We start from the raw sequence: 21,185 nt of genomic DNA on the forward strand, positions 1-21,185 counted from the left end.
CACACTGTGCAGGCAGAACCTCTGCAGCCAAAGGTGGTCAGTGGGCCAGCACACCACATTGCTGTGAGCACCATGGCCTCAGCCCCAAATCCTGCATCCACGCAGTCCCAGTGGCTCAGGGAGGTTCTGTAGAGGAAAAAGGTGACAGCGTGATGACAAATGTCAAGCTTGCATCTCGGAGAACAAGAACTGCCTCTCTCTGCCGTGCTCTGAGGATGTACCAGACGGAGGATGGAGACTTCCCATGGCAGTGATACAGTGGGATGGTGCTACCAGAAACATCAACGCAAGGGTCTTTAAGATGTTTCTCTTTCTGAATGGTGAGAAAGTCAAAACCATGGTCACTATGTAGACCAGCTGCTCCACAAAGCGCTCTATTGTCCCAATGGAGATATTTCCATTTCAACACAAGTGTGGCATCTCGAGCTCTCCTGCCCACTGGCACACCGTTTCCATGACAGCCAGACACACTTGTCACCAAGAAGACCTGCTCTGAAATTATTTTTGGTCACTGCCCAGAGAGTTGCAGGTCTCTGAGCACCTGGCTGAGCAGTCTCTGTTAAGCATCCCTACCACAAAGGGTGTTGCACACTTGAAAATTAGTCATCAGATCAATAGATGTGGCCCACACATAGTGCCTGACAACAGAGTGGCATTGGATATGCCAGCTTCAGCATTCCCCTCTGTGCTTCTCAGCCCGGAGGAGATGCATTTCCAAGAAGTGGCTCCAGTCCAGGTGAATCTCAGCCCCAGTGCACAAGCAGAGCATCTCCCATCCTTCCAGGAACATGACAGCAGAAGATGCTGCAGCCCCAGGCCCCTGCATCCCACTGATGCTGGAAGCAAATCCACTGCAGTTTCTAGGTAGAAGTCACTCTTGCTGGCAGACACGAGGTGCCTCTCGGAGCTTGCAGCCTGTTTGCAAAGGGCTGAGAGACCTCAGCTCATCTCACATTTACCACAGGGGCCAGGTGTACCCAGGAGGCTTCCACAGAGCAGCTGCTGTGCTGGGAGCCCCAAATGTGGCCCTGACCCCTCTCACATGGATGCTTGGCAATGCAGGAGTTCTGCTCCAGATCCTGTCCCACCATGCTCAGGTTATGATGTGTGGCAGCACTTGGGAAGCACGCTGAGTGTGTCATCTGTCTTCACCCTTCCCAGAGCTTCATCCACGCCTTAGGGGAGGGACAAAGCTCCTGTAGAGCTACAGAAAAATGTGACTTGTTCAAACACTCTGGTTTAGGAGGGGATAGGCTAAAAAACCCTAAAATTAAGGTGATTATCTACTTGCAGGTTCCCCAGGATCAAGTCACACCAGAAGAACAATATTTATCTGGAAGAGACCCCTTGAAACATATCTCATGCATAAGAAATCAGACACAGAGCTATGTGCCTCATGGGTGGGTGCTAGTTACGGGTCCAGGAGAGAGATCCTGACATCAAATTGCAGAACCATGGGATTTTTGTCTTCCTTGCGGATGCTCAGGCTCAGCCAGAGTCCTGGGCAGCGCATCCCCACCTCCCCTCAGACCAAACTGTGCCACCATGTCAGCTGAGGACAGCTGGCCTGGGGACACCCAAACACTGCTCAGGGTACACCTCTTTCCTTCCAGAGCAGCTCCTTGTAAGCCCAAGCTGGGGAACATACTTCTCACTCACTTGAATGAGTCACCAAACCCCAGAGGCTGTAATTCCCTTTTAGCAGAAGAGCAACCTTTATGGTAAAGTGGAAGATCTTTGGTATAAAAAAACCCCTGCACACCTGGAGGGAACTATTACACAGAGGTGATGCAGTCAGAGATGCTTGTGTGCTGAAATAGCCACTTGCTGCAAAATTCAATGACAGAAAGACCCCAAGGATTCTATTTGAGGAAAACACCCAGAGGGTACTAAACATAAGGACAGGAAAAAGGACGGTTTCCCACAAGTATTCAGGGGGACGAAGAAGAACGTGCAGCTGTCAAGAAACTACTACCATTTTGCTGAGCCACAAGAAAATCTAGCCACCTAAGTATTGAGTGTTGTCAGACTGGGGACAGCAAGTTAGGGGAACAGTACTGAAAACAGGGTTAAGTGGTTTGAGACAGGAAAGCAAACCCAGAGCATATTCCAGCTGGTTTTCTCAGCATCAGCCTCCCCACAGCCAGGATGTGGGTCCTGCTGGCCTTTGCCACCAGGGCATAGAGGTGGAGAGACATGGAAGATAGAGCACTGACTTTCTCTTGCTGCCTGTGCCCGGTTGCTTACAGTACTGTAGGTAAGTCAACTGATCTCAATGTCATCACTGGTGAAATGAGACATCTCTATTGCTGGAAAGAATGTAGATCCAGAGGTGGAAAAAGTCCAATATATTCAGTGGATATAGGGGAAAAAAAATCATCACTATGCCAGCTCTAGTCTTCAGACCATACGATTTCCAAGTGGAATGTATCTTAGGTGGATCTGCAGAATTAGCAGATCCCTCTTTCCACAGGTCAAGTCTGTTTCACTTGTGACATTAATTGGTGAGTGATCCACCCATCCTTATCTCAACCCATGAGATTTTTTATCTTACCTTGTCCCCTTGCCTTGTTGAGGAGGGGGAGTGAGAGAGCAGCTGGGTGGGCATCTGGCAGCCAGACAAGGTCAACCCACCACAAGGTCCCAGGCCTCCCACAGCCCTGTTTGCTTCTGACCCTGCAATGCCATTGCTGAGGAGCATCCCTGCTCTTCCTGGCCAGTGAATTCACCCTAATTCTTGAAGGACTGAGCTGAATCACCACAGCTAATAATTACGTCATGCAATATAGAGTCCCAGCACAGCCACACGCACGCAGCCCCCACCTCTACTAACCAGCTGCCCGTATCATGAAGGTGTCTGGCAGTGCCACACAATACAGAGACAGTTTCTAAGTGACAGCCTGGATTTGATGCAGGATGGTAAAATCCATCCCCTGCCCCTCCCGCCATTCCCTCCTGTGGTGCATGAAATAATAGCAGAGCGTGCAGTCTCTAGGGCGGCCATCAGGATCTTTGAAAAGGGGACTCAGGTTTTTTTCTTTAGTTTTGTAAGGCAAGAACATCAATGGAACTGAAAGTAGGTTCACACCACAGTGCCCACCCATGCAAAACTATAACGAACCACAAAACCAGGCAATTACACAATCTCCTTCTAATGTTTACCAGGTTCATTTTCTGAGCACCGGCTTCTGCTGAAAACAGCCTCAGAGTAGTTTAGTGGTAGAAATGACCTCTCAGTCTGTTATCGACAGAATAAAACCCACTGAGCTTATGCTAAAGGGTAGACACATATGATTCAGGTCTCTAAGAATGAGCCCCAGTCTTCAGATAATCCTGCAAATGCTCAAAACACTTTTGTTACAAACCCAGAGCTCTCATATCACATTCCCTCACATACCTCTACAACAAATGTAATGTTCAAAGACTGCAGCATCCGCAAAGTGTGACAAATGTTAAAGGCTTTGGGATCAGTGAGCATCTTTTCATTCTGGGCATCTACAAAGCAGATGAGCCTTGTCCTGATGGAGCCTCCTGGAACTACCACACTAGTGTCATAACATGGCATTTGTCATCCAGGAGCTGCACCACATATCTCTCTCAATCACCAGCAGCACAGTGAATCCACCCACAAATGAGCGACAAACATAATTGCATGGGTGCAAACACATTACATATCCTCGGGCGTGCAAAGTACTGCTAATAGGGCTAATAATGTCAAAGGGCTGTAATATGCAAAAGCAGCTAGAGGTGACCCTTGCTGTTCAGACTGCTCCCATTCTCCTTCTGCTGCAGTGGTGGAAGTGACACAAAGCAGGATTTAAGAGAAATATCCTGTAAAAGGGAAGAGGCACATGCGACATTTGCATGATCCAAAGACACAGAGGACTACACACATGTGGTGAAAACCTGATGCAGCCAAAAATGAACACCTCATGAGGCCAGAGCAAGTGTCCTTCCTGACTGAGCTGTATCGACACAGCTGGATTTCCTGGTTTAGGAAGAAACGAGTATACACCTCAGGAAGAAGAGATGCTTGTTCTCTGACCCTGCCACTCACATGCCAGCAGCACCCAAGTCCAATGCTCAAGCCCTGCACACGGCAGAGTGTCCCTGCAGATCAAGTGATCATAGGCAGCAAAATCACCAATATGATGTTTTTTCATAGAGAGCAGCTGAATGTATTTTTTGAAAAGGGAGATTTAGGGAGGTCTGAGCTCTGAACCAGGCCCTGAAAAGAAACAAAGAACAATGAACTGTGTTTATCCAGGGAGTAAATGGCAGCACTGAACGTTCAGGAAATGCAAGACCAGACTCATTTCCTACATGAAAAATAACAATATCTTCTTTCATGCCATAAAGACTTCAAGCTCTCGGTATTTTTACTCTATGCCAGATGACTGAAATAGAGCTACTTGAGTTTAGAGCCATCAAAGAATTTGACTGAAGTTACTGCAGCCATTGCTTTGGCTGAGGTTTCAGAAGGGCTCTTAGACAAGTACAGAAACAAACCAAATTCAAATGCAGCCTTGCAAGAGGGGCTCTTAGTTTCACATCCAAACACATTTGGTCAGTACAATCCCGAACACTGACAGTCTGTCAGCTGAATGATTTACCCAGACCTACTTCTAAATAATCGTAAGTCATAGAAGCAGCTGTCAGCTGAGGCAGTCTTGGGAACACACATCAAGAGCCAACATAACAGCTTAAAACATCCTGCAAATGCATAGAATGATTTGACTCATTTAATTGCTTAAATCAAACCAAAATCCAATTTAATAACACCCTTATATACAAAGAATATGTCACAAATAACACGTCAACAGAAATACATGTTTAACACAAATAAGTTAAAACGGTTCTGTGACAGATGCTCGTTTACATAAGTATGGATTTAATTACAGATTTCTTTCTCTCCTTTCAAGATTGCTGAAAAAGATTCAGAACACAATCCCCAAACTGCTCAACCTGTGCCAGATTTACTAGATGCACTGATTTTTTCCTTTCGTTGTGCCTGCAGAAATGCACAACATTTCTGCTCTTATTGACATAAACAAAGTCAGAGTCACGGGCAGGGCTGCCATGGCTTAAACCCAGAAGGCACCGGCTGCATGTGAGGAAGTTCGGATCTGTCTTCATAAGCATAAAAGCTGGAATCAGGCCAGAAGATCCTGCAGTTTTCAGTCTGTATTAAAGCAAATCTGTGTGCATGCTGCAGCTGTGTATACGAGAGACAAGGAGGGGGAACACCGAACAGAGGAACCAACCTGGCTCTAGGTTCCTGCACTCCCCAGTTTGCAAAGGCACAGAAAGCATTTTTCCCAGGCAAGGAGGAGTGATGGACAAGGCTCTTATTTCCCTGAAACCCCTCCCTTCACAAGCATTTCTGCATGGAGATAGGCAGCAATTCTCATTACTCACTCTTATTCGGTTGTTTTGTGCCCTACAAGCCTGTCAGTGTGGGAAATCTGCCCAGCATAAGATCAGTCTGGCAGCTGGCTGCATTCTGGGCAGTGCCAGCACCCTGCGGGATGATGCCAGAGTTGCTTCCCTCACCACTATTTCCAGGCTGCTTTCCTCCGTAAGCAAGGAAAAATAAAAATAAAAAAAATAAACAAAACCCCCAAACCCACACACCTGTTTTTTGGGATACCACTACACAGGCTGTGGGCAGACAATGGGTTTATATGCCTGGAGGGGGTTCACTGCTTGTGGCCATGCTGGGATGATGCTGCACAGGGATGCTTTGTAGGATGACAGCGTGTGGTGCATCCCTCGACCTGCTGCCTGTGCGCTCCAGCGTGTCTTTTCCTCCTGATCTTCCCCATTGTCGCATCATCCCACGAGTTTTCCTGTGAGACAAGAGGTCTGTAACAGTATGTTTTGAACAACAGACCTAGAAGTCTGCTCGTCAGATCCAGCTCAACTTCCAGCCCTGCCCAGGTGTGGGCAGGCGTTAGTCACATGCTGACTGACTTTGTTCTGTATGCCATCTTGTAAACAATGCATGTGGATTTTACACCTTAAATCCATCTAATAAACTGAATCTTCCTCTTTTTTTTTTTTCCCCCCAAGAAAGAGTACAAACAGTGCAACCACAATCCTGGTCCTACATATTTGGACGAACCCAGAAAAACAGGCCAGATTGCCCAGGGCAGGTCTTGGGCAATCATTTCATCCTTCATCTGCAAATGCAGAGGTCATTGAGGGCGTGCTGACATTCTGCATGAAGCAGAGTGGAAACACCCCCAGCCCCTCCTGCTCCAGCCCTTTTACTCAGAGTAAATCATTCACCTTCGTGCTGTGCAGAGACCTCGGGTGCTGAGCACCCACAGTGCGGCATGGTCCTCGATGCGGTTGTTCTGGTCGAGTACCTTTATGATTCACAAGCAAAAGAATGCCTGGCTACTCTTTGCACATTACAATCAACAGTTATCGGTGCAACCTGAGACAGGGGCAAGAAAGTATTTTGGTGCTAATATTTTCTTAAAACATAGCACAAATCCAGCACCAACAAACGATGTGTGGTAGGTGGAACTCTGATAAGTCACAGCTCAAATGACTTAGTTATGTGACAGCTTGACTAAAACTGGGAGATTTTCCTTAAAATCCACTTATTCTACATTTTAAAAACCCCTAATTTTTACATCAAAAAGTCCAGCTGGAGAACTTTCCTAATTGCCCATCATTTTTAATTAGCCCTTGTGTTTTTCTCTGCAGTGATTTGAGTACAGCACCCAGATTGCATACAACGTTCTTCCTGCTGCTGAACTGCAAATGGTGACTTCTGTTAAATATCATTTATCTGGCTCACACTTGAAACTTGACAATGGGTAGTTCTTGACTTGGGTAGCTCACAAGAAGTAATATTATTCCTCTCTGCCCTCTTGAGAAACTGGCTTTTCTGCATTAGCGCATACTGCCCCACAACCTACAAAAACCCAAAGATCCTGGTTTCCAGAGCCACAACCAGACCCAGACGGATGTGGGGGTTGCTCTGTGGGGCCAGTAGCTGGATGGGATGCACAAACATTTGAGACAAACAGACTTTCAAGGCTTTCATAGAAAGAAATGTTTCATCTTCTGCAAGACCACAACGAAGCATTGTCCCTTTGACAGATCATTCATTGGTATTTGTAAGACTTGAGTCATCTCTGACCCTACGAACATGGGGTAACAGATGAAGCCTGAATGTGCGATGGTGCCTCTCCATTACACAGGGAGACAGCTTGTGACAGCAGCCAGTACAGGATTATTTTAGTCTGTGCTCAGTTATCAGAGATGCCCTTTGAGTGTTCAGTACATTCAGTTTCCTTCCATCCGCTCAGTTTGTTTTTCCGTTTGGCAGAGGGATTTACCTAAAGTGACACTCCTCTTTGGTAAATATACAGTATTAGGAACCAATTGAGTAATTTATAATGCTGAGCATAGAAACTTTTTGTTTTAATTGTGCTGTGTGGGAGAGAGCTGTCACTTTATTCTTGTCTCAGGTAGAAAGGTAGTAAGCAGGAGATGAAATAATGCTGCATTTCAGTATGAAATACTGCTTGGTAAAATGTATATAGCCCTGTGCCTTAGCTAGAATTTGCCAGGTGGAGAAAAAGAGACGGGGAAAACAAAAATTGCTCTGGTCAGACTCACACCCAGAGCCTGCCCAGCCAGGCTGGGGCAATGGAAGGAGATGGCGGTACAGAGGTGAGAATGGAGGTCAAGGAATCATAGTCAGTCATAGAATAGCTTGGGTTGGAAGGGACCTTCAAAGCTCATCCAGTCCAACCCCTGCCATGAGCAGGGACATCTTCACCAGCTCAGGTTGCTCAGAGCCCCGTCCAGCCTGGCCTGGGATGTCTCCAGGGATGGGGCATCCACCACCTCTCTGGGCAACCTGGGCCAGTGTTTCACCACCCTCATAGTAAAAAGTTTCTTCCTCATGTCTAACCTGAACCTCTCCTCTTCTAGTTTAAAACCATTACCCCTCATCCTGTCGTAACCTATACTTCTAAAAAGTCTGTCCCCATCCTTCTTACAGACTCCTTTTAAGAGGAAGCAGCCTTCTGGGTTGTAAGGGCTTTGCAGGGCCAGCCTTGCTCACGGGAAGTGCTGCACCCAGCTTAACCCCCACTGAGAAACCAGCCTGTGGGGGCAGCAGGAACCAGCAGCAGGAACCAACCGTGTGGGTGCTGATGAGCTCAGCCGGGTTCATGGTGGCCTCGTGCTGGACCATGTTTTGGGCAACACCACATTTGAGCTGTCTTGTAGCCAGTTAGGGTCAGCCAGCTGCATTCTGGCTCCAGCCACACGAAAGCATCCTCAGAGGTGGTGCAGAGAGCCCTGTGACCCCACACCACAGCCCAGCCGCTGACCTGCCAGCCCCTCGGTTGCCTTTGCAACTCCTCAGCAAAGAAACTGCGACCTGGATGATGTGACCGCAGCCGAGTTGCTTGCACAGCAGTATTGGTGGTGCGGTAACACGCAGCCCTCTGACACGGTGTGCGATACTGAAATGAGGAGAGCATCCTCCTCCCAGCAACCAAGGTACCAAAACCACCGGTTTGCACCAGTTTTCTGCTGAAATCCTCCAATTTTAACAATATATGATAACTCGGAGGGGAGTATCGAGGCCTCAGTGGATCAGCAGCTAAGTGGATTAGAACCCTGAGCCCAAAACATGCACTGTTTTAAACCAGAGAGCAGAGGAAAACAGGGCTGGTTCATAGATTGCAATGCAACAAGGCTTTGATGTTACCAGGAAACTTTCTCTTCCAGTTATTTTGGGTTTGCTTTTGTTTGTACTAAGGCCACGTGATCACTTAATCATAAACCTGCCCCAGGGGAATAAAAAACCCCAAACACACACACACACATGAAAAAAATGGATAGAAAGGGCTTGGTGTGCTTTGGCTGCCATTTTCCTGGGGGAATTTGGGAGCCCACCGACCCAGGAATAAGGAGCTGCCAAAAACACAAGCGAAGGTTTAAGCCCCTCTGTTCAGACTGTGAGCTCTGTCCTACCCATGCTCTCCATGCTGGAGGAAGGATGCCATGAATTCATCGTTCTCTTCTTCAAAACTGCTTGCTTGCTTTCTTCAATACTTTGAGAACTTTCCCACATGAACAGCTTTTGAGATTACTTTTTCTAGGAAAAAAAAATAATAAAATAAGAAAAGGAAAATAAAAGAGAAAAAGAAAAGGATTTTGCACACTTGCAAACTTCCCTCATGTTTCCTGACCTCGGCAGCGCTGCGCAGGGCACAGATCACACCTTTAGATCAGACAGCTGCAAACTCCCTGGTGCTGACATGCTCTGGCCAGGTCTCTGCCTTCCCATGAGACTCTGAGCTTAGCGCAGCCTGCCAGAAAAGAGGCTTAAAAACTACAATATGGTCAAAGATTCCACTGATGAGTGTTTACCAAAGGCTATGTGCCACATGGATACACAAGGTGTCCCTTTCTCACCTGGGCTGTGGCGTATTGATTGACACATAAATAAAAACGAAAGCAACAACAGCTTAGGTTCCCTTCCCTGAAAGAGATGAGGGATATCAGCTCCAGGGTGAGGGCCACCAGCTGTAGCCACTTTCTCAGGTGACATCAGTGTCAGCATCACTGCAAACTGGCTGTCCCCTGGGTGGGGACACCAGCCCTCCCATGGTAGCTCCAGGGACAGCCCAGCTCCCCAGCCAAGTGCTGCCACGTCCAGCCTGAGCGCACATGGGAGAATTTGTGTTTCTTTCACCTGCTCATCAAAAATTATGGATAAGATAAATGCAAACATATTGTCACATTTCTGAGACATTTCAGGACCAGGCTGACTTGAAATAAAAAGCAAAGCTGATGGGGAAGAGAGGCAGTGAATGCCCAGAAGAGGCCCTACAAACTGTGGGCCAGTTACCCAGTAGCATTCCTGCCCTCTTTAATTTTGGTTTGTTTTGTTTTTTTTTAATGTTTAGGGGTTTTTTTAGCAACAAAATAGTCTCTCTTGTTTGTCATTGCAGAGGGGGACTATTTTTAACACTGCTAATGGCTGAATAAAATGGGGTGGAGTAGCTAAGCCAGCTACACTGCTCCCAGTTACCCAGGAGATTTATCTGACCATCAGAAGAGGAGCTGGACCAGGGCCATCCTGGGCGAGAAGGCAGAGCAAGGCGCCTGCAAATGCAAAACATGGAATAAAATGTCTGTGTCCTGGGCCATGCATGTTGGAAAATGTACAACAGTCCCTGTGGTTTTTTAAAAAAGCCCCAGACTCCTCATAGGGTAGGTATGCCAAACACTGGAGTGTTTTTCTCTGCATTAATCGCTGAACAGGGCTCCCAGAGCACGTAGTTTGCATCTCCTCTGCCCATGAGAAAAAGATGGAGAAAAACCATCCATGCAAACAAGTTATTTCTAGACTAGAGTTTTAGAAATGGTACCCAAATGAAGGCAAATAGCAGTTTCCCACAGGGTCAGTAAATTACCAGAAAATTCAAAACCCGGCCCACGTTTGTCCTTCTGTCCTCTGTAGCCGTCTCTGCAGAGGTGCGTGAGCCGTCGGGGAGGCGGAAGCTGTTGAAACAGGTACATCCCACATCCCTTCTCCTCCTGTCACCACCCTGATTGCTGCATTCAGAGGAGGAACCGAAAATAACCGTGGGAAGTACCAGATGGCAGCTGCTGAATGCAGAGCCCTGTCTGCCAAGCAAAAGAGAGCACGTACTGCATGGGAATGACGATGCCGTTGTTGGAGCATGACGGCAGAATGGCAGCATCGGGAACACAGCACTAGCCTGAGTGGAAGAGCAAGAAACACTCCACTCTGGACAAATACCGTACAGCAACATACATTTATATACAAACAAATATATGTATTATATCCATGTATATATAAAAGCCTACCCAATGTTGAGAATGGCTGTGAAATGTTCAAGGCTCTATTCATACTAAATGAAGAAAGTCGAATTGCACTGATGGGTTAACTCTGTTTATTGCAGAAGAACAGGAGGATGCCTGCAAACCCAGGCATGCTCCGGTGCGTGTTGCTGCGGCAGCACAAGACAAAACGCTGGAGCAGCAGAACCTCTGTCCCCCATCCTCTACCCCAAGGTCATCGTTCTTCCAGCAGCCAGGGAGCAGGGCAAGCACCCGGGATACGGCACCAGCCCTTGGGCTGCCCAGGCACTTGCTCCCATTCTCGAGGTCTGCCACACAGATGATGCCTTTTCTCCTTGTGATAAGCAGCATGCACTTAAAAACAAGAGGTTTTTTTCTACCCCACTTGGTTGACTCACTGGACACACAGGCTTTATAATTCATCTTGAATATTCCCAGCTATGACATGCACAGGACCAAACTGTTCCAAGCGGCGCTACATTTTAAGAGCATTTAAATCTGCTGTTATACCTATTTTCAGACCTTAGAGAGAAATTATTTAAGCGTTTTCCTTTAGGAGGGATGGCAGAGGGAGACAAAAATATTTCATTATTCTGAAGCAGTAACTTCACTGGAATCACAACACATGCAAGTGAGAGAGATGTACAGAGTTCAGCTGGGAAATCTTTGCTTCAGCCCATACAGGATGTCAGATTATATTACCACATAGCCTTAAAAATTGGGGAATTAAGTGATTTGAGAGAGAAAACTACTTGGAGAGGTACTCCTGAACTTAAAAGAAAGTCAATTTCATAGAATTATTAAGAACAAGTGATTTTTCAGTGCACATCTATAGGGAGACAGGATGTTGGTTTATCTTTTATTAATTTAGTTAAAATGGTTCCTCTTGGATGTGATCTCACGTTGGTCTAGCTTAAGTATATGTTAGAGCAAACCTGTATGATACAAACTGGGAATTTTAATACTTTCCTCTTTAAATTAGTATCATAAACATCTGAAGTTGCTGAACTCAAATTATTTATAAAATTACACAAGGTGTTATAACTGAAGCAGAGCAGTGGCAGCATAGGTATCTGGTGTAAATAGAGACACAAACACTTATACCAGCAAAGGGTTTTTGTTCTACAAAATCACAAGCCCTAGGATCTAAATGTCAAATTTCCTTAAGCAACGGTGTAAAGCTGCCAGAAAAAGTTAATCGTGTTCCTTTATATTAGCTAATGAGAAAGGAAAGAATAACCCCCTTAGGATTCACAATAAAGACTAAGCAGTTTCTCTTACCGCAGGGATTATATACACAAGCCTAAACACCAGTCCCATGAGGTTTTAGTCACAGTAGCTTCAGCAAACATATTTGCCAAGGGCAGGTGGGTGAAGCGAGGGGGGATCTGAACCTGCAGCACCCATGTGCAGTTCGTGGCTGTCACCTCTGCTGCACGGAGGAGCATCGAGACCACCCCCGGGCAGCTGCTCTGAGGTTTCTGGGATGCAGCTACCACGAAGGGATTTTTGCTCATTCAAACACAATAATTCAGCCCCACAGGGCTTCTTTAGAAAAATAACCTTTTATACCTGCAGGGAGGCTGGGAGAACAGACCATTCCCACCTTCGGCTTTTTGCTCAATGGTATTTTAATTGCATCCAATGATGATTCAGATTTCCTCCCAGATCTAGTGCTAATTCACTGTTCTCTAGAGGATGATTGTACATTAGGAGAGGAAAAACAAAGCTTTCAGGCATATGCATATTATATAGTTTCTGAAGAACATCTCTGTGAATTGTAAGTATGGTTACAATCTACTGTACTTCCAAAACAAATACAATAACATGCTTTGCTGATCTATGGTTGTCTTTACGTCTCTTTCCTATTGTCTAAGACTATTTTAAACAACAAGGAGATATCAAAACAAGAAGCTGCAGCACTGAATTTATGTGAACTGCATCTCTGCACTTATCAGTTACCAACTGCACTGATAAGAATTGTGCTTCTTATCAAGAGATCGTAAATGAACAAACAAAGAATGATTAAAAAGTGCTAAGACTCCTTGCAAGGAGACCACATGAAAAGCCTTGAGAAGACAATATTTCTTCACAACAAACATACTGTCAGGTTTAATACCACAGCTATTAAAAAAATCATTTACTGAAAAGAAAAACATTATTTTTCATTTCCCAAACAGTAAATAGTACATGTATTCTTCCAACTGAGAGAAAAAGCACAGAATAGCTGCAGTTCGTTTCTTCTAGTTTCACAGTTGCAAATAAAAGTTCACAGCAAGAACTTTTTCTTTCGGAATAAAGTGGAAACGTCTAGTTGCTAAAAGTACAGATCTCGTCTTCTGTCGTTAATCTGAATACCTGAAAGACACAGCAGGACAGTCAAACAGCATAATCCACGCAATCTCTTAGGATGTTGTGCAAACAAAACTGCACCTTTAGGTCTTCTCTGATGCAAGAAGGCCCTCACTAGAATAACCAGAACAACCCGTCCAAGGTATCCCCAAAATATTGCACATCAAAGAACCAACATCAGGGTATGACACAGTCTCAAGAGTAACAAAAGTATGGAAGCCTAAATGCTTTGGGAATAATTTCTTAGAAGAACTCTAGCAATGTGGTGGGTTTGTTGGTGAGAAGAGCCAGAAGCCAGGTGCTCGAGATACAAAGCAAGGGGTGTCCTATCTTCCTGGGATCTGAAACGTGGGCAGCCAGTGTAGAACAGGCACTGTGAAGTGGTAGCGATGGTATCATCACAAAAACAAAGGTGGATGGAGCTAGAAGATCATAAATGTAATTTTAATAGAATGTTTTCCCTCTTCTCTGTTAACACAGTTATAAGAGATGGTGTGTATATCTGGAGGGAAAGCAAACTTTTGAAATACACTGTGGAAGCGAGCAAGGAAGCATCTTTAATTCTGCATGCATAAGCAGGCAGTTATCCTTCATAGGTATTAACTTGTTGCAAACCTGCTGGATTCTTTACTCACCTGCAGTGGCATGGCTTTCACTGGGATTTTCTAGGCCTTGGTAAGAGCTCGCTTTTCTCTCTTAAAAATAAAAAAATACTGGAGATGAGCAGAGATTCAACACAGAGCTAAAAGTAGGCTGTAGTTCCCAAAGAAACCTTGTGCTTTTGCAGCCCAGCCTATAGCACAGGTGCTGGGGAGCTCTGTGCTGTCTGGCACAGCGATATACACTTCCATAAATATAAATATCAGCTGTTCTTAAACATGACACAGCGCAATGAGAAGTATATTTAACAGATAGAGCCAAGAAACAGGGACTCCCACAGCCAGACTAGATGCACACATCCTAGGGACTTGCCAAAGGTTCCTTGTGAACACAGGCCAGTCATTTCTTATTTGTTCTTTTCGGGTTGCCTGATAAGCACATGTACAGCATTACACATGTGGTGTTATCGGGCTCCCCGAATATGCAGAGAAGCCCTGTAAACACTCTGAAAGAAAAGGCTTTAATCGGTGATGACTGGGGAACATCGGGCTGTTTAATTTCCTTCTGTATTTCTCCCCACTCATTTTCTTTCTGAAATTTTCACAAGCCCACTGTTGTTAGCACTGCTTCCCTTTTTTCCATCCCAAGACTAAACATGAAACATCTCAATTTTTGGAGGAGTCAGCTCCTCAGGCTCCCAAACCTTGGCAGGCTCACATTGCCCCCTTGGGGAAAGAGGGCACCTAACCTTTTTCTGAAAATAAATCCTAGAAGTCCAGACAGTGTCTTTAAAGTAACTAAATTGTCATTTATGAGCTGCAAAAAGTTCAGAGTGCGTGCCTATGCAGTCTCAGCTAAATCTATGTACCATGAGCAGAAAGTTTGTATTCCAGCTGAAGACATACACACTCTTTTTTTCTGGGCATTAGACACTCCAGCAGGAGTAAGTCAGCAAAACACCTATAGCTGGGATCCTCATAACAACACGGCTTTGTATAGCCTCAAAAGAGGAACAGTAGATAAGACTGGCTGCAGCTGTGAACAGCAGCTTTAGCCCATGCTCTGCCAAACTCCTGCTGATGCAGATTAGAAACTAGTTAACCAGTAGATATTTCACAGCTGGTTATTTTTCAAAACCTAAGACTCAAGATTGCTTCTTCACATGCCTGGTTCTTTTTATCTAGAAGCAGCAGGTAGGAGATGCTGTATTTTTCCAGCAGACACCCTAAACAATTTCACAACCCCTTTTTCTTGGAGACCTCTGCCAAGCTGAGCAGTAACGCCCAGAACAGCAACACAGGCGTACCCAACAGGGCACTGCTCAGGAACCTTCATCCCTGATCACTTCTCAGAGGCAGGAATTACCCACAAGTGAGCAATTTTCTCCAGCAGACCTAGATGCTGTGGAGATGTAAGCTCCTGGGAAATGGACTTCAATCACCAGCTGTCTTTCTTCTGTGTGCTGGTGGCACCTAGGATTGGGATTCCTACTAATGGTTAATAATAAATAAGGAACAACAGCATTAGCTCTGGGAAATCTGCAGAGAGCAAGCACAGCCTTTGGCACAGAGGGCAGTGGTGCTCCAGGGAAGGCAGCAATTAGCCGCGAGACAAGGCAGGGCTGCCCCACCAGCCCCTCAACACCAGTCCTTCCAGCTAAAGACAGAGACTGGGGAAGAAGAGAAACCCCTGGCCTTTCTGGAAAGGGCTGCTGTTCATACACTGTATTCAGAATATCACTAGTGCCCTACACGATATTTAGCTCAGGGCTCCTACCTGGCCATGGCTTTCTGGCCATAACATGGGAGCACCCAGTACACATAGTGCCACTCAACCTGCTACCTATAAACTAGAGATCCCGATAGCACTATGGATCATGTTTGTAGTCACTTAACATATTTCCCTAATGTAAGCCAGAAGGTAAAATATCGTGCAAGTGGGCAAGGCATATTTCTGATTTAGTTAACCAGCTCCAAGTACCACAGTACACAGCACTGGTTATGTATTGAACACAATTTCTATGAGCTGGGCTCCAAGAACCTTAGGAACAGATGGTATTATTTTGTGCCTTTACATAAGATGCCATCAAAGAATAAAGAGATAGTAACTATTCCCTTACCTCCCCCAGGAGCTGAACTTTGACTTATATTTTGTAACCTAGCAGGTCCAGTCATGCAAGCAGAAATTGAGTGTTGCTTCATGGTACATTCCTGCACGGATGTCAGGCACCTTTCCTGTTGCAGAAGATCAAGAAGAGAACCGTATTTCCTGTCAGAGGTCGGTTCATCGACCGCGTGCAGGTCAGGTAAGGCATGATGATATACCGAACTGGTAAGATTGGGAGTCCCGATCGAAGGGAAGGGCCATGAATCTGCAGGTTGAGTTGGATGGTGCCGCAGAGCTGATGGCTGGTATTGGCCTGCCATACCAGCAGCAGAAAAATTCAGAGCAGTATTTGACACGCTTGTAGCAGAAGATGATGGATATGGTTTGGAGCAATGTGAAGAGAAATTCCACTGATGGGGAGGCATGCTATCTACTTAAAAAGAGAAAGAAAGCATCTGAAGTCTCATCAAATCCTACTTTTTTTCCAAGGCAAATTCCAGTGGACTTCTAAGGGAATGTTACCAGACGGCATATTCATTTCTAAAGAAATGTATATTCACTTTTGTGCTGCTTATCTTAAAAATCAGCAACAAATTCATACTAAAAGCTAACTATACCACTACAACCAATACTTTCAAATTAATATTACATGTGTTTTCTTACAGGCCACTAGCATAGGTGGGGTTTTAACAATTGCAAGCTTAGACAAATATATTTTTATAAAGATAACAAATTAAGACATAATGCACTTAATGCTTTTGACAGTGATGGAAGCTCCTGGCTGGAAAATGAAGACCTGGACCTGCCAGCAGGCTCAGGGAGACCTTGGGAAACACCCCAGCAAGCACAAGAATTTACCAAGGAAGTCCTGGATACATAAACCGGGACTTTGCCTTCTGTTTGCACACAATTCCAAGTTTAGACATGCTGCATCTTAAATCCCTAAGTGAAAGCTGGTCCCTCCTGTCCAGCACCACACTCACGCATGGAAAGCGGCTCACCGTTCTTCAGGACAACAGTCTCGCCCCTGTGCTTTGTGCTCAGGTCTTGTGGGTTCTTGGCATTGCTTAGAGCTCTAGAAAAATGTTCATCTACCATGCTGTTAATATCCCCTTGGAAATATGTAAATACAACACTCTGAGACCCCCATTCTGTTTTCACGGGTTCTTTGCTTTCACTGGGCTTTGGAGAGAGCTTCCTTGTTCCTTCCATTCTCAATAAACAAGAGCCCCTGCCAAAACAAAAGGAAAATCAGACCAGTCAAAGAAATACTATTTAACTTAAAATACACAGTCAATGGTGAGCTCATTTTCCTTCTAAAACTTGTAGGGCCAGAAGAACTGTTACTAGTAAGATTAGATTCTTTATCTGGGTTTCTGCTTCTTCCATACACCTTTTCTTTACTGATTTCCTTATCATATACTTCTAATATGAAGTCCTTTAAGTATAAATTGAAAGAAGAAACCTTTCAATGAACAGGTGCTGCATTTTACAGAACTGTAGTGGGAGTGCATTTTTCCCAATCAGACATATTGAATCAAATTAGTCTTTAACACATTTTGTGCAGGATCTTTTGCTGGTCAGCTGTAAGTTGGATATAACCATACAATATGCAACATTTGAAAGGGATTCTGTGTCTTGAAAGCAGTGAGTGGCTCAGAGATGCAGAGGGTCCGACGGATACCAACCTTGTATGAGTTACCTGTCAATGTCATGGCTCTATTGAAGAACAAAACAGGCACATCTGTCTACCAACTGCCATCCCTCATCCCTGCCATCTTTATCAGTCTGGGCTGAGGACCTAGCACTGCACAAACATACCCTGAGGATGGACGTGTGCCGAAGGAACTGAGGCACTTAGACAAATAATTCAGAGGTGGCATTAGCCCTGATGAAGCTCAGGGAGAACTTAGAATTGGACAAAGCATTTTGATGGTTTTTTGCATTGTTCAAAAAACATACCAGAGTGAAGGAAAAAAAAAAAAGGAATAAAAAATAATCCCTGGAGCTTAAAATAGTAATAACTTTAGATAAGGTAAAGTTCAAAGTACCTTGATCACTGGCAGAACAGACCTCCACAAGGAAAAGACTTCTGAGAATAATTAGTTCCCTTACCTGTCAGAAAAAGACACGCAGATTAAATTACTGGAAATACAAATTATGTAAAAAAACAAAACAAACAATCACACCCCCAAAACAAACAAACAAACAACAACACAACAAAACAAAACCCAACCCTTTTTTGTTTGAAAAAGCTTACCTGGGAAGGTGGTAGGTCTTCCAGTTGCCTAAAACTTTGGTAGCAAGACTGTTAAAACACACACTGTAGCTCAACCAGAAGTTGCGGATTTAAGGCAGGAGTTACTCTAAAATAATTTGCAGGAGGTCAACAGAGACTACAAGACTCCTTTTTGTTCTCCTTAAAAATCTCTGCTGCCAGATATGGTAAGAGTAGGACAAGGAGCATCACTGCTTGTCCTGGAGAAGCACCATTTTAATGCGTTTGTGCAGTTTCTGGCCACAGGGGAGCTAGTTCTACAACCAGAGCTCACACGTTCTGCTGTAATCAAAAACATGTTTAGCAAAGCTCAAACTGTGTGTGCAGTGAGAAGTTCCTGCTGTTTCTATTCAATTCTCCAGTCTCATTGTCAACTCATCACACTGCATAGCGTAACTGATTTACTTCATTAGCAAAAAGAAGGCTGTTACTTTTCGGAGACTGCAGAAGCCTTTGGCCAATAGCCGGTTGTATCAAACAAAACCTAATGAATCATTAATTTGTGTTTCCGTCCAACTAACCCTGCAATAAGCAGTATTGCTTAACCTATTCCAATACATTTATCTAATTTCTTTTCTAACCATAAACCCCTCAATCCTCAGAAGCTTCCTAATAAACACTGCGCTCATCTGTGTCTTGAAGGGTATTTGAAATATCTGCAAAGGCTGCCTCCAAATGGTATCTCAGTGTTTCTTACATGTGAAAAGACTGTTCGGACTGCAAAGCCAAAAAATACGACATTAAGAAACATGAGGATTGTTAGCCAACCATAATCTGTCCCTTTTTTTAATCTTAAGCTTTCATCTACAAACTTCTTGTCTATGTTTATCATCTGCTTCCATGTCTAGTTTTGCTTGTTAGCTCTATCCACCCTGTATTCTCTGTTCGGTTCTTCCCCTCTTCACGATCCCTTGCTCAGCTGACCCTGGCCCCCTGTCATAAACTACCAATTTACATTCAAACTCAGGAGTTCTTCAGTCCTTCTCTTAGGATTTCTCTTGCTTTGTCCTTGCATCCTTTCCCATTTCCAACCTGTGGCCCACCTGAACACAGTGGTGGGGATGGGACACATACAGGTTGGCCACCTGTATGTGCAAGGGTATACTCTGTAATAGTCATCTGATTCAAAAGACTGTCTTTCAGAACTTTAAAACAGACCAAACTTTCCCAAACACAGAAACTTAAACCAAAAATCCTTCCTTCTGATTTATAGGCACCTTCCCAAGGCCCATGAGGGCACAGGAACTGGCACGTCCCAGCCAAACAACTGAAAAAACCTTCAAGCGCAAGAAGAGACATTATCTTTTCCCAGTCTTGTTTTAGAAAGCAACCCACTGTTTATGTTAAGAAACTTTCTAGTTGTTCAGCTGGAGGCCATCGCTTGCCATGGAAAATTCCAACCCAAGTGATGAAAGCTTGGTGAAGTCATCAGTGACCATACGGCCTGAGAAAGGACATCGGGCCATCTCAACAGCTAGCAGCAAAACAGCTCTTCCTACACCGCTCCACCACTGCACATCAACATACAATTTAAAAAGCATTAGCTCTGGCCCAGAGGTCTATTTTTCCTGCTCCTCACGCAGTGCAAGCCAGCCACTTTGTGCCACTTCATTAACATGCTTAACTTGCTCGTGACATTAATTGTAAACTCCTTCAGCGCCGTTTATTGGTGTGTAACGGCTGTTAGGCTTATGTGAATTGTGACAAAGATAGTTAAAATGCTAAAAGATAATACATTTTTTTAAAAGAAAGAATGGTCATTTATCTATTTTTTTCTCATTTCCCTTAAAAGCCTCTTGTGCTTTCCAACAAGTAGAAGGCTGGATATAACCAGGGTTACATCTCAGTCCTCTCCCTGGTCATATGCTCATGGGGAATGGAATGTTCTAATAGTCAGGACTTAGATTTGGGGCACTGTGGTCTTCATTACCTGAACTTCCCATTCTTCTGTCCTCCAGCAGGATGTCTGCAAAAAAAGGCAGAAATCCTTCCAATTTGCGTCTGCCGCAACTGTTGTCAAAATACAGTAGAAGTGGAGCTCAGGCTGCAACCGATCCGGCTCATCTCACGCTACTCTCAGAATGGGTTAATTAAGGAAAAATAGTGCGAGGAATTGTCCCAGTTTTGTCCTTCAGGTGGACAAGGATACATGGTCAACACCAGCTCAAGAGACATGGTTGTCACTGCAAGTGACAATACTTCAAATATTTTTCATATACTCCATCCTTGTTTGTAGTATTAACTTCCCATCACCGTAGCATCACAGAGGGAACATTCTGTTCTCTATTTATTTTCTATAATGTTCTAGAGAACATTCTGCTCTCTATTTCTCTATAACAACCCAAACCAGTTTTAAAAATAAATAAAATTGAAGAAAAAAATCCACTTCCTGAGTAGTAAGCAAGACTTTAACAAGCAGGCATTCTCTTTCATCAATTGTCTTTCAAATAAGGGAACATCTGAGAAAGTCAGTGAATATAAGTTGAAATTATCACCGAATTCTCCTACCTCAACTCACTGTCACGAGCGGTGTCGCACCCGTAGCGTTGTCCAGGTGCGGGAGGGTCATGCTGTGTCCAGCGGTTTGGGATCCTTCCCCGGGAGGCGACGGGAGCTCCGCAGGGACTGCGGGAGATGGGCAGCGCTCATGAGCTCCCTACCTGCTTCCCAGCCGCCAGCCAACGAGGCGTTTCCTTCAGCCGATCTGCTAAGAATGCATGAAATGCACTCCAACGAGTCAACCGGGTTTGGAGGCTTCAGGAATGAGGAAAATAGGACTGTAAGTAGTGCTTTGTGGTTTGTTGTTTTTTTTTAATATGACATTGTGTACACAATAAAGACGACAGCGCCTGGACTTCAGAAGAGCTTAGAGTAAGATGGTAAGTTATGGCAGAGAATCAAACGTGGCGAGGAGCATAAAGGACTTTCCTCTGGCAGGTTATGGCACATTCAGTATAAGGGGGGTAATTACAAACACTTA

The 21,185-nt window shown here is 44.7% G+C and overlaps 1 protein-coding gene and 1 long non-coding RNA gene across 11 annotated transcripts; both read right to left on the reverse strand.

Annotated features, from left to right (window-relative positions):
• Positions 1–5,710: 5,710 nt before the first annotated feature.
• LOC135580701 (uncharacterized) lies at positions 5,711–10,573 on the reverse strand. The gene is made up of 3 exons (XR_010475636.1): positions 10,458–10,573; positions 9,010–9,133; positions 5,711–5,849 (listed from the first exon to the last, which is right to left on the reverse strand). It is a non-coding gene; the product is annotated as an uncharacterized LOC135580701 (long non-coding RNA).
• Positions 10,574–10,938: 365 nt separating this feature from the next.
• Positions 10,939–20,939, reverse strand: VGLL1 (vestigial like family member 1). Of its 10 annotated transcripts, none has more exons than XM_065077544.1 (7): positions 20,714–20,939; positions 17,979–18,042; positions 16,911–17,158; positions 16,146–16,360; positions 15,941–16,055; positions 13,857–13,916; positions 10,939–13,227 (listed from the first exon to the last, which is right to left on the reverse strand). In XM_065077544.1, the coding sequence occupies exons 3-7, from the start codon at positions 17,137–17,139 to the stop codon at positions 13,187–13,189; spliced, it is 660 nt and encodes a 219-aa protein (XP_064933616.1). In that variant the 5' UTR covers positions 17,140–17,158; positions 17,979–18,042; positions 20,714–20,939; the 3' UTR covers positions 10,939–13,186. The 10 variants fall into 10 exon arrangements, with proteins under 10 accessions (XP_064933616.1, XP_064933614.1, XP_064933609.1 ...); XM_065077542.1 differs by adding an exon at positions 20,136–20,171 and having other exon boundaries at positions 15,941–16,357; positions 16,929–17,158; positions 20,714–20,863; XM_065077537.1 differs by adding an exon at positions 20,136–20,171 and having other exon boundaries at positions 15,941–16,360; positions 20,714–20,853.
• Between the last annotated feature and the right edge of the window lie 246 nt (positions 20,940–21,185).

The sequence above is a fragment of the Columba livia genome, chromosome 12 (genome assembly GCF_036013475.1).
Source record: "Columba livia isolate bColLiv1 breed racing homer chromosome 12, bColLiv1.pat.W.v2, whole genome shotgun sequence".
NCBI classification, from domain to species: domain Eukaryota; kingdom Metazoa; phylum Chordata; class Aves; order Columbiformes; family Columbidae; genus Columba; species Columba livia.

What these genes read in the sequence shown, in the direction of transcription:
- VGLL1 (XM_065077536.1), bottom strand. Translation starts at nt 17,139, where the DNA reads ATGGAAGGAACAAGGAAGCTCTCTCCAAAGCCCAGTGAAAGCAAAGAA. An exon ending in AAGTTCAGCTCCTGGGGGAG is followed by an intron (nt 13,917 to 15,940) that starts GTAAGGGAATAG and finishes TTTATTTTTAAG; the next exon opens with AGAGAAAAGCGAGCTCTTAC. An exon ending in TGAAAGCCATGCCACTGCAG is followed by an intron (nt 13,228 to 13,856) that starts GTGAGTAAAGAA and finishes TGTGTCTTTCAG; the next exon opens with GTATTCAGATTAACGACAGA.